This window comes from Alosa pseudoharengus, unplaced genomic scaffold (genome assembly GCF_046254945.1).
Source record: "Alosa pseudoharengus isolate Yale_2024_CS ecotype anadromous, Long Island Sound unplaced genomic scaffold, YU_APseudo_1.1 YU_APseudo_1.1_scf_8, whole genome shotgun sequence".
Lineage (NCBI taxonomy): Eukaryota > Metazoa > Chordata > Actinopteri > Clupeiformes > Clupeidae > Alosa > Alosa pseudoharengus.
The window spans coordinates 18242911-18261994 of NW_027468870.1; the positions used below are offsets into that span (position 1 = coordinate 18242911).

General features: G+C 40.7%; 1 protein-coding gene across 1 annotated transcript; it reads left to right on the forward strand.

Moving 5' to 3' along the window:
- The first annotated feature begins 120 nt into the window (after positions 1-120).
- Positions 121-19082, forward strand: LOC143111436 (integrin alpha-X-like). The gene is made up of 30 exons (XM_076273674.1): positions 121-311; positions 645-762; positions 1306-1397; positions 4570-4625; positions 5455-5569; positions 5724-5854; positions 7227-7378; positions 7573-7726; positions 8019-8154; positions 8262-8338; positions 8458-8587; positions 9225-9370; positions 9877-10017; positions 10178-10378; positions 13185-13315; positions 13506-13666; positions 13960-14105; positions 14334-14462; positions 14918-14991; positions 15209-15341; positions 15472-15579; positions 15933-16012; positions 16411-16497; positions 16598-16661; positions 16788-16889; positions 17500-17556; positions 17801-17908; positions 18038-18136; positions 18263-18373; positions 18544-19082. Exons 1-30 carry the CDS (start codon positions 275-277, stop codon positions 18685-18687), a joined length of 3420 nt encoding a protein of 1139 aa, XP_076129789.1. The 5' UTR covers positions 121-274; the 3' UTR covers positions 18688-19082.
- The last annotated feature ends 2 nt before the right edge of the window (positions 19083-19084 follow it).

A 19084-nucleotide genomic window follows, 5' to 3' on the forward strand; every position in this document is an offset into this window, starting at 1 on the left:
CTCTCTCTCTCTCACTCACTCACTCTCTATCGTAAGTTACACTTTCATCACTTCACTGTTCACTTTTTTCTCACGCCCACTTTCCGGGACCTAAGTCACCGCTTTTCAAAAGCCAGTCTCTCTCATTGTGTGACTTTCAGACGCCTGGCTTCCCAGATTAGGCTATAGGCTAGCATATAATGTAGCATATAGCCTACTCTTTAATTCATCCAATCTTTAAAGCCTGCTTTTTTCGGTTGGTTTCAGCAGTTTTTTTCCTATGTGAAAATCAACTATGAACAGGCACACTCTGATAGTGGGTTTGTTGCAAGGTAAGACATCGGCATTTCAGAACTCGACGCAAAGAATCTATTTATTATCATTAGACTATGACAATAATATAGCCTAAACATTCTTTAATCATTTTAATTAGCTGAAATGAGGATAATAAAAATATACATTTAAATAACATGTAGGCCTTTAGGCTCAATCTTTTCTGCCTGACTTTGTGTTAAGGAATTGTTTACTCCTTAGAGACCATTCCTTGTTTTATCCCTTGGTGAATAGGCTATACACGTAGGCCTATAATTACATAAATGTGAATGCTGTTTAGCTTGGGCCTAATTCTAAAGCAGACTCGTATTTTAACTGGCTTATGTTATTAGTTGCATCAGTTACTTGGGGATTCAACTTGGAGAAAACCAACCCCAGAATATTTTACCAGAAGCCAGGATCATACTTTGGATACCAAGTGTGTCATTTTGGACCAAAGGGCAGTAACAGGTAGGTTATGGTAAAGGTCCATATATGAATTTGCTTAACAATGTGCAAAGGTTTCATAGGCCTACTGATTCAAGGCATCTCATTGTTTGCGTCCAAGTAAATGTAGGTTGCCAGATGCTCTGTTTTTCAGCCTATTAATTATTAGTTAATCATTTACGATATGATACAGGCCACAATGCGATATGTATCACAATACATGTTGATTCTGAATAATTACCATTTCCAAAAGAGAATTCTCTAACAGCTGTTCTTCATAATTCTGTATAACAGTGATGGCAACACCTGGCTGTCATTAGCTTTAAAACGTACAATAATATGTTCTGTTGTCTCTTATGCTTTCAGTTTTGTTGATGCCGTATTGATACAGCAATATCTGTATCGATATGTACATCAACAAGGATATACACACAATATATCGTAGGCTAATATTGATATTTTGAGCACAGCCCTAGTTAGAAAGTACTCTGTGGTTCCAGAAATCTTTACTATTTTACCTTTCTTGCTGGATTTCAATGTAGCCTACTGAGTCTTTGTCTCATTCAGTATTTTAGTTACATCCCCACTGCATCAAAATGGAACTGGTGGAGTTTATAAATGTCCCTATACGGGTCAGTGTGAATTACTTCCTATGAAAGGTAAGGTTTTATTGATTACTGGTATGTATACATTTACTGATCTAAGAGAATCAACAAAGGTTGATGTTCAACAACAGTCAACTTGTTCTAAATGTATAAGTATAAGTATATATAATCTTTTGATCCCGTGAGGGAAATTTGGTCTCTGCATTTATCCCAATCTGTGAATTAGTGAAACACACTCAGCACACAGTGAACACAGTGAGGTGAAGCACATACTAATCCCGGCGCAGTGAGCTGCCTGCTACAACAGCGGCGCTCGGGGAGCAGTGAGGGGTTAGGTGCCTTGCTCAAGGGCACTTCAGCCGTTCCTACTGGTCGGGGTTCGAACCGGCAACCCTCCGGGTAGAAGTCTGAAGCGCTAACCAGTAGGCCACGGCTGCCCCCGTTGTTCAGCTCACTGTCCTGATTTTACTGGATGATAACTATGTGTATGTGTATTAAAGGTACAGTCAGCGATCATAGCATTTCTGGAAATGTGTATTAAAGCAACACCAAAGAGTTTTTTGTACCTTAAAATAATGTTTCCTAAATCGTTTCAGTGGTTCATCAACTCGTAACAGGGTGAACGGCACTTCTGCATTCGCTTCGCGGCCCTCTATCGGCTATAACCGCACTATGTAAGTTTGCCAGATCGGGTAGCGGATCTGTAGTTCGATGGAATGAGACATTAGAAACTACAAATTTGACTTGCATCTGATGTCGCAATACATCGTACTTTCATAAAATCATGCAACATATTCTACCTTGTCTGTGGACATCGTTATTTCCAAAGCCGGTGCTGGATAAACAAATAGTGCGTGCGACAGAGGAAAAGTTCTTTGGTGTTGCTTTAAAGATACAGTAAGCAATCATAGCATTTTTTGTCAGATTCAGCGAACATCTCACATTATCCATTGAAAACGGTGGAGAGTTAGCTTGCTGGCTTACTTTCGTTGGATAGTTGGTTCACAACATTTCAGACGTGTTTAGGGATTACAATAACGGCTTTTTTAAGAATGTGCAGGGTATTTCACGCTAGTTATCACAAAACCCAAGCATAAAAAAGCCAAACAAGTGACGTTTATCTGCAAATACGGCCACTTGGGACCATTTACTGAACTCCGGTTGCCATCTAACTTCCGGTGAAGTGATGTAGCTATATTCACTAGCTCCCTACACACTTTGCAGTTCACTTTGAACTGAACACCGTCGCTCCCTACGGAATGGAATATCACTTAATATGGCTGACCACCCTGTACAGTTCACTTCGCAGTCCACTACGATGCGATGGGAATGCACCACAGGAGTTGAAGACTTCACAAATGTAATGCCAAACATCAGCATGTTCCAAACAAATAGGCCTACAGGCACTTTGCATGTCTTACCATGTAGCTCACCGTATCTGTTGGCTTGAATTAGCGCTAATATCATTGGAAAGCTTAGATTCCGCTCGTTCACATGATGTGTGATATCTGTATAGGTTTAGTTTATTTGAACCTCATCTGCCAGGTATTTGACATACCAGGTTGACACTTCAGCGTGAAAAATACTCAATAAATACTCAAAGCATACCTAAAGCAGGGAAAATGCGGGGGGAAATGCGCCTGGGATGGCTTGTGAAGTAGCATCACAAATGAGAGAAAATTTAGAAAATTCCACAGACAGGGGGTGCTCTTGAACTCCTTCACCGTCTCTGAAAGCATAACTAGTCGATCTCGAGTGGCTCAACAGGTAGATCTATAGATAAACTCATCTTTCAGGCATTTGACCGACCGGGTTGACACTTCAGGGTGAGAAATTGGGGGTGTGACATGTGAGCGTGTGAAACTAATCAAATGTGTGTGTCTCATGGCTAATGTGTGAGAGTTGGTAGCCCTGTGTGGAGCTCAGACCCGCGGTAGGAGTCACGTGACCGCGGCAATGCGGTAATACGGTTACCTTCCCAGCCCTAGCTTGAACGTTAAAAATATATATGTGTCGCGACTAAACCATGGGAAATTGTGGGTCCCAAAGCCAGACCACTTAAGAACCACTGCTCTATATTGTATCAGAGGTATGTTTATAGTTTGTAGCAAAGACGCATATGTAGTTAATTTATTGTTGCGCTTCTCAAATGTAGGGGGACCCAAGAGCAAATCCCGTTTTAGTGCAATCACTGACTGCACCTTTAAATGTGCTTTAAGCAATGTTGGGTAACATCACTTGTCAACGTTCAAACAAAACAGAGAGCTAGCTCTCTACTTCCTCCCCCTCCCTCCTCCTAAACACACATCTCGTCGGTGATTGGCTGGAATAGTTTGTTATATTTTTATGGTCCAGGCTGGGCCAGGTTGTTTTTGTTGCTGTTTTTGGAGCTTGGGCTGTCCACAGAGACCGCATTTTTTTACAGTGTATTCAGGGCACAGGCAACTAACGGATGGCGAGGTGATGTTTGCTGTATGTGACAAAAAATGGTTTAGCTTAGAAACCGTATAACATCACTTAGAGCACCTTTAAGCTCACATGCTCATATTTATGAAAACTAAGATGTTCTTCAAAATTACCCTGCAGAATTCCCTGACAGTCAACTATGGAACAAGTTCACAGCAAAGCACTGCCATTTACATGATGATTGTATGGAATTAGTCATGTCAGATGTCATCTTTCACACAGATGTCATGACATAGAGCCCTAATTTGAATGATGGGCAAAGTCTTGAGTCAAACTAAAACTAATTTTATTACAAGGCAAAATCTTTTTGCTATTTTAACAAGACGGGTAAAACCATAAGCTCAAACACTGATGAGTCTGCTGAATTCTCCGACATCGTATAGCTACACGATAGCTATAGTTCATGCACAAGAACTTTGCCTGTTGACAGACTTTGTACTTTGCTCACCTATTAAATGATGCCCCCATAGTCTGGAATTACATGCATATTTCATCCATACTCTGATGTATCACCTTACTGAAGTTTTCGTCATGGTAGCGTCATTTCATTTCTCACTGTTGGTTACTGAATTAGTGTGGCAGTTTCACAACCATTTTTGCATGTTCAATTCCTCGTGCAGAAACATCAGTTTTCCACTTCTCTTTTCTAATGTATTAAGGGAAAATACAACAAAATATTCCAGATTTCACAAAAGAACACAGAATTTTAATCAATATTCAGAGGTTTTGGATATATCATCTGTTCAATCTCTCTCTGTAGTGAATCCAGGAATTTCATTGGGAATGTCACTAGCATGCACAGCGGACAGGGCCATGGTGAGTGTTTTTGTTTTCACAACTGTTAAGTTCCCTGTGCTTCCCCATAATTCTCACTTGTACACTGTAGTGTTATATGAAACAAGATGATGGTAGGTATGTGTTGGAGACTAAGTATGTTTTTCCATGTCAATAATTAAAGACTAGATGTCCTTCTTACTATACTGTACTATACATGTGCGTACAATACTGGCCACAATAGCACCAATAGCTGTACGATGGAAATCTGTTGTAGCCTACCTTTTGTGGCTAAACATTTATATTTTAAGAAGTCTTTGTCCTAACATTTAAGATGTAAGTATTAGGTGGCTTGTGTAATCAAACAACCTCCCCCCTCCCCCCAAAGAAAAGCATAAATCAAAATAGTGTCCTTCAGTGGAATTTTTTTTTTTAGCTCTGGAGTTAATGGCTATCCGGCTTGGAAAGGGAAGTGGCTGTCCCCTGTCCCCTTTGACCTATCCTGTTACTTTCAGTTTCTCCTACAACACTCAGGAGCTCATGTGAATATGGCGCACACATCTTGTGCTATTTTCACTGGTAGCCCTCTCCTGACCCCCAACTATTAATCAATATCACAAGGCATCATGAGCCTCAGCAAGACTCTGTGGATTCCTGGATTGAGCAAAGAGGTCATGGAGTGGACCAGTCGTGTAGACAAACGACTGAGTGTGTATGAAACGTTCCTGTTGAAGTTAAACAATTTTGTCCTTGCTTTTCATCCCTCGGTATCAGACTGTCAGTCAAACGTTTTTGTCTCGCAGGCTTTCAAAATGCTAATAAATCATTGTTTTTTACATTATTTTTTACTCCTCCCACTCATTGACTGCAGGTGTGTGGGCCACGCCTTACGGAAGAGTGTAATCATCTGACTCATCTCAATGGATTATGTGTGGAAATTAGCCAGAGATTCACAGAGAGTAAAAGTATCAAACCGGCTTTTCAAGGTAGAATTCATATGCTGTTCATACTCAAGATGGTGTGCTTTGTGCTGTATATTCTAATATTCCAGTATTTTAAGGGTAAAAAATCATCTTAGTTTGTGTGATCTGTCTTCAGTAGTAGAAGTGTCCCATAGTAGTGTTTTTGGTCTCCCTCTAGAGTGCCGCGATATTTCCTTGGATGCAGTAGTTCTTTATGATAGCTCCCAAAGCATCTCAGACCTTGAGTTTAGAACTATGATCGAGTTCATCAAGGCCATTATCCGCATGTTTACTGATCCAGGAACACAAGTAAGTGTGATTGTCTGTGTGTGTGTGTGTGTGTGTGTGTGATGATCCTGACACACACAAACTAGATCTTCAAATCAGGGTGTAGGCTAGTTAGTGTGTGTCAGGGTCTGGTATGTGTGTTTGTGTTTTGATGTGTTGTTGTGATAAAGGATATAGAAATATATTTGTTCTCATGGCAAATGTCACAATCTGAAAGTTTTTTTTTTTACCCAGGTGGTGTCACTCATTGTTGGTCATCTTTAAGTTTGGTTTTCTCTAGTAATTAGTAGGCTAACTATAGTTTTTTCCCTTCCCTTCACTGAAAATTGTATGTCTTTTATTGCTTATTACTTATTTAGTTTTGGTATATTTTTACATTTCAATACAACAAATGATCTTCTATTTCTTTTGATGTTGTTTTATTGTTATTGTAATCTCAGCATCACTGAAAATGAGGACTACCCTCAATGAACTTCTGAGAATAAATGAAGATTGAATGAGGTGTTAAAGTATGGATGGATGGAATTGAGGTGTTAGCTGAGGTGATGTGCTATGGACAGCTTCTACTCTAACCCACAGGTGGTTGTGGCTCAGGGTTAGTGTAGTTAGTGTGTGTCAGGGACTGGTATGTGTGTTTGTGTTTGTATGTGTTGTTATGATAAAGGATATGTTGGTCATCTTTAGTACGGGTTCTCTAGAGCAGTGTTTCTTAACTGGTGGGTCGGGACCCAAAAGTGCTACTTTATCAGATGTAATATTGGACCTTTATTTTATAGACTTTTTTGTATCAGTCATTGCCATGGACATAGGCAATCTTAATGTGACAGATCATGTTAGACATCAGTTTAGTGGTATAAGGGAAGTAGGCTACAACCCTGAATATTTAAAGTAGGGTATGGATTTACTTAAATTGAGGACAAAATGGGACTGAGACCCCAGTGTGTGGTCTGCAATGATTTGGTGGCACATGAGAGCATGAAACCATCAAAACTAAAATGCCACATGGAAACTAAGCACCCCTGTCAAAGACAAATCTGTCGAGTACTTTGAAGGGTGACATCAAGAGTTGAAGACTTCACAAATGTAATGCCAAATATCAGCATGTTCCAAACAAGTAGGCCTACAGGCACTTTGTGTATCTTACCATGTAGCTCACCGTATCCGTTGGCTTGAACACTAAAAACATATATGGGTCGCGACTAAATAAACATGGGAAATTGTGGGTCCCAAAGCCAGACCAGTTAAGAACCACTGCTCTATAGTAACTCCATGTAGTTCTAGCTGAGCTGATGTTCTGTGGACAGCTTTTACTCTCTGAGGATGGACCAGCCAACTCTGACTATATGTATAATTTATCATTGTTTATAATACATCATATATGTGACTCCCACAGGTGGCTGTGGCTCAGTATGCTACCGATAACCACGCTGTTTTCAACTTTGAGAACTTTGCTGCTAAAAGAAAAGAAAACCCTGTTGATCTGATGAATGAAGTGCGTCACGAGAAGGGCAACACTTACACCGCGGCAGCCATACGTTTTGTGCTGTAAGGAACTGCTATTTCTGTCCTTCTCTGTCTCTGCCTCTGGTTCTCCATGGGTGTATCAGAGAACCTGGTGAGAGAACATGAGAGAACCTTACCACACAAGAGTTTAAATGTCTGAGTTACAGTCTCTCTCTCTCTCTCTCTCTCTCTCTCTCTCTCTCTATCATTTCATCTCATCCTAAATTTTCTTTTAGTGAAAATATGTTTACTGAGGATAAGGGAATGCAGAAAGATTCAAAGAAGCTACTTATTGTGATAACTGATGGAAAATCCAATGACAAAACAGAGACACTTGATGCCGTTCTCCCACTGGCCCAAGACATGAATGTGACCATGTATGCCATTGGGGTAAGGGCAGTATCCTGTATGAATGTGACCATGTATGCCATTGGGGTAAGGGCAGTATCCTGTATGAATGTGACCATGTATGCCATTGGGGTAAGGGCAGTATCCTGTATGAATGTGACCATGTATGCCATTGGGGTAAGGGCAGTATCCTGTATGAATGTGACCATGTATGCCATTGGGGTAAGGGCAGTATCCTGTATGCCTGACATAACAAATACCATTATCATCAGTAAATAACAAAGCAGTCATTCATAGCAGATGTGTGATCACGTCTCATCTGCCCCTACATCAGGTCGGCAAGCAATTTTCCTACGACGAACTGCTGAAGATCTCACTGAACAATTCAAAGAATGTGATGATGACAGAGAGCTTTGATGCTCTGAACTCTATTCAGAATGAGCTGAAATCCAAGATTTTTGCAATAGAAGGTATAGAAAGAAAACAATGATGTGAAAAGTAATGCTTGCTCAAAGTCAACTTTTTGCAGTTGGGTAGTCTCATCTGTGTGCTTATTATCTGTCCTACTCACCTGTAGGCACAGGTGCTGTGTCGAACCACAGCTCGTTTGAGAAGGAATTGTCACAGGGTGGCTTCAGCATTGCTCTGTCTGAAGTAAGGAACTCTCACCACCACACACCAACAATATAATAACTGAATAACTGTAATAACTAACTGCAATAGATGATGTTCCATTACACTCATCCTACCCCTTGCTCCCCCTCTCCCTTAAGGATGAGAGTACGTTCGGGGCTGTTGGGGCATACACCTGGTCAGGTGGGCTTGAGAAGTATGGCCTCAGGCTTGATGCAACGTTTATAAATGCGTCCGCAGAGGAGAAGGACTTGAGAGACTCCTATCTGGGTGAGAACAGAGCAACAAATCATTGCTCCCAGAGTCCTGTTCCTGAAGCTGTTCCTGATATGGTGTACCATAAAAAAGAAGACACACTCAGCCTAGGTCCAGATAGTGACACTGAAATTGACCCTGATCAGGCCCTTTTCCAACTGATCTCGACAGTTCTGTTGCAGACCAGGGTCAGACAACCTGGGTTTAGCCCTTTCAGACATAAAATCAGAAGCATTGGTATAAAAGGGGGGTAATACTCAAATGGGTTTATTAAAGGCTGCCTTTGTAAATGTGACACATACTGTAAATGAAAGTGTCATCTTTGATGCTAAAGATGTGAAGTTAGCAACAGGAGTTATGACAGGAAGAGTGGTGGTTCTAACAGGAAGCTAACTGCAACTGTAAAAGTTTGATTCTGATGTGCTTTCTCATCAGACTTGTTATTGCGGTTGAGGACTTTCCATATTTTGTGAGGAAAACAATGCTCTGTACATACATCTGTCTCACACTTAATCATGCTCCTCTTTTACTCACTTTCTTTCTCTCTGTCTATCAGCCATTCACTTTCTCACTTTCAACAAGCCTGAAACATAGGACAGGCATACGGTATGTATATAACATGGATGTTCATCTCCTCTCTGTTTGTTTGTAGGCTATTCAGTGGCTCTACTGAGTGTAAATCGGAGAGCAGTCTACTTTGCGGGTGCTCCACGGTACAGACACACTGGTCTTGTGCTGGGCTTCCAACAGTCTCATAATGACACCTGGACCATTACTTACAGGATACCCGGCTCTCAGGTATCAGTGATCCCAGAGCTACAGTAACATTTGATATTGTCATGGTTGTTTTTCCGAGGTGACTTAAAGCTGCAGTTGGCAAGATTTTTTTGATCATATTCACTGAAACCGACACTATGCTCCGACAGAACAACATAAATCAGCCAGTTTTAGAAAAAAACCCGCACTTCTACCTCTACCTATAGCCTGTTATTTGTTTTGCAAAAATCCACAGCTCCCGGTTCTTCTGGTCCAATCAGAGCAGGGCTGTGTGACATCTGACTGTCAATCACAGTCTGGTGCGCACTGATGAGCACAAACTTGATGAGAGGGTGCTCGGTGGTAGTGGGGGAGGGGCATGAGAGTTGTAAATATTCAACATTTTGGCTAAGTCCCCTCAATCTGCCAGACTTGCCAACTGCAGCTTTAAGTTCAAGGCATTTTCTTTGTCTTTTTTGTTTTTACCCAGTTGTTTATTTTTACATTTGTAATTGTGTGTTTTGTTCATTTTTTACCCTCCCATGCAGTTTGGTTCATACTTTGGGTCAGCACTTTGCACGTTGACAGGGAAGAGTTACGGCACTAATGGACTGTTGGTCATCGGGGCTCCTTCCCACCATGGCAAAGGTGTTGGGGGAGAAGTGCACATTTGCCAGATGGAATATGAGGTGAGATGTTGTCAAACCTGCTACATGTCCACAAACACACATTCACACATCACAACTACAAAGACATTTGAGCATCTTAGGAAAACAAGCACAGACAGCACATACCCAAAGTAAGTTCATAGTTGCATCCCAATTTTATTTTCACCCCTGACCTGCACAGACTCCCAACTGCTCCCAGCGCCTGAGGGGTACTCCCGGAAACGAGCGCGGCCAGTTCGGATCGTCTCTGTCCTCGTGCCCAGATCTGAATGGGGACAGAGCACCTGAATTAGCAGTGGGGGCTCCATCTGAGAACAACGGGAAGGGAAGCCTTTATATCTTCCTCAGCGACAGCAGGGGCATCAGGTCTGAGTACAGTCAGGTGAGCAGAGATTCATCATTTTTTTATAATATATATATATATTTATTGTTGGGGCTTTCTATGCCTTTAATGTGATAGGACAGTGGAGAGAGTGACATGAGAAATGACTTGGGCCGTACTCAAACCCGGATCCCTGTGGGCACATGGACCCGGGTGCTGTAACCAGTTGCGCCACAGCACCCCCCAAATCATCTATTCTTTATTCAGGGAGAATATGGAGCAATGAGCTCATTTACAGCAATGCCCTGAGTAGACACATGCGCGTAGATTTAGTGAAAGATGAAACCTATCCTATTTTTGACAGTATTGTGTATATGTGAGTGGCAAAAGAGCCAGCAGACTTTTGTTATACTAAAATCTACTTCTGACCATGTCTCAGTACTCTCAGAAAAACATAGGCTTACATTTACATGAAGGTATCTACATAAGAGTGACATGAAACTGTCATGACACATGAACCCTAACCCTAACTCTGATTTCCTAACCCTAACTTGTCATGACAAAAAATGAATGACACTTAATGACAGGAGCACAGGACATAAACGTTTATAAATGTTTATAATGTTTTGGGGCAGCCGTGGCCTACTGGTTAGCGCTTTGGACTTGTAACTGGAGGGTTGCCGGTTCGAACCCCGACCAGTAGGCACGGCTGAAGTGCCCTTGAGCAAGGCATCTAACCCCTCACTGCTCCCTGAGCGCCGCTGTTGTTGCAGGCAGCTCACTGCGCCGGGATTAGTGTGTGCTTCACCTCACTGTGTGTTCACTGTGTGCTGAGTATGTTTCACTAATTCACAGATTGGGATAAATGCAGAGACCAAATTTCCCTCACGGGATCAAAAGAGTACTTATACTGTTTATGACATGTTCATGATAGTGTCATGTCTCTCTTGTAGATACCTTCAAGTAAAGTGTAACCAAACATAGTTTATTTTAGATGACAGGTATTTGTATGAAACTGTAAAATGAAAGTGAAATAAAATGAACATTATTGTGTGTAGGTAGGTACACGTCTCAGACTAAGAGTTATGTTATAACACATTTGACTGTGCATACATGCAAGAACGAGTCTGGGTGAGGCAGTACATTCTTGACATTGACATAACAATGACAGCGCAATCTGTGCACTACAGTTGTTGGAAGAAGTCAGGAAGATTGCAAATGAGTCTTTGACATGGTCATTTGGTATGGTAATTGTATAACGTACAGTGGATTGTGGCTCCTCAATATCAGTTTACAGCCACAGCTCTTCAATTTATGTAATTTCAGTTTCAAGAAGCACAACATGTCACCCACAAAAGAAAGGTCCCTAGAATACTGTAAAGAATTACCCTGTGATCCTGTTCTCAGTAATACGCATAGCATAGAATAGAAGATAGTGTCATAATGTGGTATCTGTGGCATGTCAGGAGAAGTGTCAGTTTGAAAGATAACTGTTTGTTATGGTTGTTCCAGTAATGTGTTGAATGTTCAAAACTGGGTAGGTTCTTGTGGTGTTTTACTGGTGTAAGAGGGCAACACAACTAGGAAATGTGCAATACAATATTACTGTCATTAGAGGCTATGTGGAATATTAATGGTTAAAGTGTGGTTCTTATGCTCAGATTGAGGTACTGATTCCTATGTCTGCTGTGCTTACTCTATTTTATTCCTGCTGTCTTTTATGTGGCATGTGGCGTTGAACTGGTGTGTGTTTTGTATGGTAAGCAGCTGAATGTAGCACTGTATGCCCAAGACAAATTTCCCTTCTGGGACAGTAAAGTTCATCTAATCTAATCTAATCTAATCTATTTTCAGTTCCAAATGAAGGGCTATTTTCCAAAATGCTCTATCCACCATTTTACTGCACTTTATTGATATTACCTGAAATACATAATTTATAGCGTTTTGGAAAAGAGCTCTTCAAATAAAACCCAGTCATTGGATTAGATTTGATCTACTGTGAAAATTATAGGAAGGTGTTGATTGCTTAACATGTATATCATGTGCATACATATTTGACTGTATAACTGCCTATAATTTCAGCAATAATGTAAACTAATATTAGTACATTCGCTAACACTTTACTTGACGGGTGAGTTCATAACACATTCATAGCAGCTGTCATAAACTGCACATAAAGCATTCATGACTATTTCATGAGACATGACTCAACATTCATACGAAACCTTTCATGAATGTGGAAGACAGAACAACGACAACTTGTCAAAATAAAAGTCCAACAATCGCAAAGGTAAACTAGCCTACATTCAGCTGACCCGTATTTGTGTAACCTGGATACCATTCATTTAATCTCTCCAGCCTTTGTAAATATTTCATGAATATCTTATGAAGTCTACATCAAATGTCACTTTACTATACAAGTTGTGAAGTATTCATAATCACTGAGTTTAACACTGGGAGGTAAACTAGCCTACTGTACATTCAGCTGACCTGTATTTGTGTAACCCGCAACGGTTGGACATTCCCAGTAGCAAAAGATGAGAAATCATCTGCAAAGGTTACATCATAAAACAAATACATTTTTATGAAACAAAAATTATTTGCTTGACCATGTTCTGTCTTTTATTTTGACAAGTTGTCGTCGTTCTGTCTTCCATATTCATGAAAGGTTTGGTATGAATGTTGAGTCATGTCTCATGAAACAGTCATGAATGCTTTATGTGCAGTTTATGACAGCTGCTATGAATGTTTTATGAACTCACCCATCAAGTAAAGTGTTACCGTAAATTCTTTTTATTGTAATATATATTTTTGATGTGTCCTGCAAACATTGCGTCACCTCAGCATTATCTGTGCCTTCATGCAGAGAATTGCAGGCTCTCAGCTAAACAGCAGACTGCAGTACTTTGGTCTGTCTGTCCACTCTGCTGGAGACCTGAGCTCAGATGGCCTGACTGATCTGGTGGTTGGTGGAAAAGGAAGTGCCACCATAATACGGTAAGAGAGAAAAAGAGCGAGAGGAGTGAGAGAGAGAGAGAAATAATGAGAGAGAGAGGGAGAGAAAGTCAAAAATGTCACCCAAGGACAGAAAACAGCAGAAGAAGAAAAAAAAGGGTAGAGAATCTAAGTGAATGTTGTTCTTGTTGTCAGTTGGTCAGGCTTTTTATACAACGCTTCTGGTGTCCAGGTCCCACCCAGTGATGTGCCTGAGGGTGTCCGTCACTCTGGACCCACCAATCATTCCGCAAGACAGCTTTCACTGCTCCGACCCCCGTGGCCTGGACAGGCCAGTGTCCACTGTTCACGTCTGCGTCACTCTCCAAGAGGTTGTCAAGGGAACCATACAGAGTAAGCGAATGCTGCATTGTCACTTTAGATTCGCACATATTGTGCAAACTGTTTTGTGTTAACATTTCTTGACCCCAAAAGCTTGGGAGTATAATAAGCTGGTTTTTTTTTTACAATCACCGGTATTGTGTCTCTTGAGGTTTTCATAGATATGTGCAAAGCTTCAGATGTGTAATGTTAAGTAACAATTGTTCAAATTAATCAAATCAACAAACGGTACAACAACCAGCACACCAGCACCATTCCCCATGACTCACATGGCTGTGGTGTTAACTTGGGTTACTCCTTGGCAGTTCCTTTTAAGACGGCGGTATCCGCATCCCTGGAGCTGGACGAGCAGATTAAACCACTTCGCTTGGTCCTTTCATCCAACCGTCAATGGAACATGAATCTGACCGGCAGCCAGACATTCTGCCAGAACCTCACCCTCAACCTACCGGTCAGTGTGCCTCGACAGGTTCAACTTCAGGTTCCATTTATTTGCCAATTTTGTGTCTTAAAGCAGCAATGGCAGTGAAAATTGATGATGAAAGCACTAATTTTTAAAGCAACGATGCCAGTTATATAGACGGTAGACATTTAAACAAACCAAAGGAATTATTACTGATAGATTATATGTAGAAATCTATACATGTGCCGATGTTCAGCTTTTCTTGTTCCCTTGTAGGCGTGCATATCAGATTATCATGACCAAGATCTGTTAGGAACGCTAGTAGCCGACGTAGAGGACATTCCAGGGTCCAATGGTTTAAGGCCAATGCTTAGCCCAGATTGCCCCTTGGAGTTTTTGAGCAAGGTAATAGTGTCTATGTGTGTGTGTGTGTGTGTGTGTGTGTGTGTGTGTGTGTGTGTGTGTGTGTGTGACCACAACAATACAACAACATTTCTAATACATTTTCACTAACATACACATCTCCTCAGTCAGTATATGCATGTATGTGATATTGGATGTGTGTGTATGTGATATTTTGGATTTGTATCGGAAAGTTACCTATTTCCGCCCTTTTTACGTATGTGTCACTTGATATTAATTTCTATACAAACCAAGACGGTGGATTCCTAAAGTGGAAATAGGGCACCCACCAGCCCAGCATCAAATCTACACCATTATGGCTACTGAAAAATAGGGGCGGAAATTGGTAGTTTTACGATATGTAGCCTATGTGATGTTTTGGATATGTGTGTACGTGATGTTTTGCATATGTGTGTTTGTGATGTTTTGGATAAACTGAGTCTGTCTGTGGGACCCAGGTGCTACTGGAGAAGGTGTGTGGAGAGGATCACGTGTGTGTCCCAGACCTTCATGTTTCAGTAAAATTCACAAGGTCTGACACACATCAAAGAGAATGAATCATATTTAATATAATTATGTACATTGTATGCCATCATGACAATGTTATGCCTTCTTAAAACCACACTCCTATACCAAACAATTATTTCAAATATTTATGTATAATTACATCAGTACTTCTTTAGAGTTCAGTGTTTTACTTGTTTGTTCATTCCTCATCTCATTTCCTCCTCTGTCTTGCTGCTATATAGTCCAGTGGTAGTTAACATCAGTGGATTTCAAGTGGAAGTCTTGGTGGATGTGTTGAATAACGGAGAAGATGCTTCAGCCATTAAGATGGAGCTCCTTTTCCCCTCCTCGCTGTCCCTCACTAAAGTCAGACAGGTCAGAACCAAACCAGAACTAGAACCAAAACTAGACGACAGTATACCCATAAGGGCACGTGTGAACATGTTTGTTTGGGAGGGTTCCCTTTTGAAAGCTCTCTGTCTGTGGCCTCGGTGTTCTCCTGCAGACTGTGGATAAGAGCCCTGTGCTCTATGGGCTCAACAGCACAGGAAAAGGCCTTTACTCCTTTATGGCCTCTGACCTTGGACCAACTGTGATCCGTCAAGGGGCAAGAGTGAGTGTTAAGAGTGTTGCATACCATTCATTTCTCTTTCTCTTTCTCTCTTTCCTTTTCTCACACACACATTTTGGTAAATTTTCACTGTTCCTGACTTTTTTATTATCAGTATATTTTAGTGAAGAGCTACTCACCCACTTGACACACATTGGTTACCTTGGTCTAGTTCCTTACAAGTGATGGTCAGATACAATCTGTGCCCAAATGCCTGAGTTTCCTTATGAGTGATGGTCAGACACAATCTGTGCCCAAATGCCTGAGTTTCCTTATGAGTGATGGTCAGACACAATCTGTGCCCAAATGTCTGAGTTTCCTTTCTTCTTATTTGTTTCCTTTCTCCCTTTTTCCAGACAGCGATACAGATATCACTCATGGTCTTCAATCAGACTTCTCTGAGTGACATACTGTCTGTGAATGTGTCTGTCATGAGGTCAGTCAGCATCTCTCTTCCATTTTCTCTCAATGTCCTAACAGGTCACTTCTCAGATCCAGTTACACAATCCAACTGTTGTCATGTCGATTAGCATATCAATCTCAAAGAGGATCGAGCTATATTTGGTGAATTGTTAAAAACTCAAATTGTGGAGTAAGCAGTTAGTGTGCTTTTTTGACTACACCCTGTCTGCATTGCTTTCCCACTCCCAGTGTCGATATGCTGTGGTTATTAGTCAATCATGGGTAAATTGCACCACTGAGTCCCACATTACAAGACCTCACTAACCTTTACTAAGATTCCTTAGGGAGTCTTTACTGTAGGTGTGGTTGTGAAATATGTAACAGAATGATGCAAAATAAGCCACTGTCCACCCCTCCTTTGCATGTTAACAGCAAGAATGAGGACGTCCTGAAACTGCAGGACAACTCTGCTCAGGCCACTGTGCCAGTGAAGCTGCCTTTTGATGTCATCATTCAAGAGTGAGTTGCAACCTGCTGATCTGGTCATTCAGCTGTGGTCAGATTAAATGTATGATTAAAATGTGTGTGTGTGTGTGCGTGTGTTGGTTTTGTGTTTCAGGGGAGAATCTACTACTCGTTATATCCGTTTCCCAGACAAAACAGAACTCAAACACGAATTTAAGGTGCCCAAACACAAATGTTTCTTCTCTACACCAGGTCTTGCCATATCAAGACAAGAATGCTGTGTACTGCATTATATATATTATCATGTATGATAACACCTCAATTTATTTAAAATTTTTTGTTAGGTTGAAAATATTGGAGAATTGGCCGTGCCTGTTAATGTGACTTTTGTGCTGCCGGTCCAGATGGAGTTTGGCTTTTCGTGGTCTGTGGGCCTATCAGGCAGAGTAAGTGATTTTGAAGCGTTAGTTTATTTCTCTGCAAAGAGGATATTGCAAAATACCACTCTGACACCCTATGCTGTAACAGTTACTCATGCAGCCTGCTTTATGCTCTGTAGAAATGACTCTGCATGCAGAAATTTTGTAGAAGTGGCCAGTTCACTCATGATAAAAGTAATGAAAGATTATGGAATACGTTTCTGCAACTGGAGGTAACGAGTTGCTCTGTTTTAATATTATGGGAAAAGTTCAACTCTGAAAAACAAGCCTTGACTAAAAAAGTTAGTCAAACAAGCAGCAAACACATACAGTACTCAGTGGTCATTAGGTTTATACATGGCAGAGCTAATTTTACAAACACATTACTAGCACTGTTAAATGTATAGTCCTTCAATGCCCGGTTGTCCTATAGCTGTAGTAATTGATCTTCATTTTGACTCTGAAAGTGTCATGAGAACTATTCAGATCACCAGATGCCTGTTTTGATTGGAGGAAATATCAGCCATAAGGGATATTTTTCTCCAGACTTCCTCTTTTTCATATCACTGTTTGTATGTGTTCATATGCACGTCTGTTGTAATTGCTTGGGGGGTATGTGTGTGTCATCATGTGACAGGAAGGACAAAAAGAGAAGTGCTTCAAAGAGAGACCCGTCACTGAAGAAGAAAACAAGGTAAAGGGGCTTTCTATTTCTACACAACAACCAGACAAATTAATGTAAAACAAGCAAATTTGTCTTGATAAGACGTTTTAAAATAAGATTAAATTAATTACAGAAAAGATTAGTCTCTTTATACTAAAAACAATACCAGCTAGATTCTTTTCTTTATCTAAATGTAAGATTAGTAACGTTTGGTTAGATAAGCAGTTTTTGGAATGCTTCACTGTTCATTCACGTCACTGTGACTTCCCTCCAGGACTGTAAGAGTGATATCTGCCATCTGATTGTGTGTGCCATTTCCTCGCTGTCTGTCAAGAAACCAATCAGCTTCATATTCTCTGGAGTCATCAGCAGAAACACTAGGGTAAAATATAATTTTAAATAAGTATATAATAAATAAACTTATAATAAATAATGCTGTTAACATTACAGTCCTGCTTGGTGAAAAGCTTTCACATTGCCAGTGTTCTCACCCTGCCTTTTCCTATTGCAGGGGTCAGGAGTTCAAGTGAAGGCAGAGAGTTGGGCTTTCCTGTCCCTCGATGAAACTCACTACACCCATTTCCCTGGCAGTGGAGGGCTATCACGCTCTGTGAGTCAACACACATTACATCACTCCTTTCATTTACTCATCCTTATTGTATTTCATTGATCATTATTATATTATGTTAAATGTTACTTTTGGTCACAATGTGCTCACTCTCTCTCTCTCACTCAGATTGTTTCAGAGTTGGAAGTCCCGTCCCAAGGCCCTGCTACTGTCATTGCTACCGTCAGCGTATTCTGCACTCTGATAGTACTGTTGATCATCTTTGGGATTCTGTATAAGGTCAGTAACTAGAATATCTCACTGAAAGGATTTTGGTAAGACTGTGGTAGGACTATCCATCAGACATAACTGAAGCTACTATAAATGCAAGATCAACATGATGGTGAATTTCACTTCAATTATTCTTCTAACACTGAATTCTAACAGTGTTTTTTCCCCCCCACTTCCAGCTTGGGTTTTTCAAGTCCAGAGAAACACTCTATGGTAGTTCCCCATCTGAAGACGCTGCTCCGGAAGGTGATGGCACTACGCCCCCTGGTGATCAGTCTGCTGACACTGCAGAAGCCAAAGTCGACGGTGATGGCACATCCTAAAAAATGTTGTTGCCACAATGAACTTTTTTCCTCCTCACTGTGAATTAACTTGAGTTTTTATTTTTATATAGTTCTTTTTATGTAACTTATTTGCCATGTGTCTCAAAACTGCATTTGCAGTTGTTTGACACAGAACAAACTGAACTGAGTTGAAGAAAAAACATAATTTGTTCGCAAGTAAGATTTCCATCAGGAGGATTTCATGCATTTGTAATTTCCGTGTTTTGTATTTACGTGTCAATTTGCTCTCATCATCAAACAGGAAACGAACAAAGTTTCTGTGTCTAATATTGTGCTTCGTCTTAATGTCATTGTATGTAATAATGTAATTCCAAACCAGGTCTCACCTTTCCATAAAAAAAAATGAATAATAAAAAAAACAAGATTCCACAAGACA

What these genes read in the sequence shown, in the direction of transcription:
- LOC143111436 (XM_076273674.1), top strand. Translation starts at nt 275, where the DNA reads ATGAACAGGCACACTCTGATAGTGGGTTTGTTGCAAG. An exon ending in TGACCATGTATGCCATTGGG is followed by an intron (nt 7,727 to 8,018) that starts GTAAGGGCAGTA and finishes CCCCTACATCAG; the next exon opens with GTCGGCAAGCAATTTTCCTA. An exon ending in TCATCAGCAGAAACACTAGG is followed by an intron (nt 17,909 to 18,037) that starts GTAAAATATAAT and finishes TTCCTATTGCAG; the next exon opens with GGGTCAGGAGTTCAAGTGAA.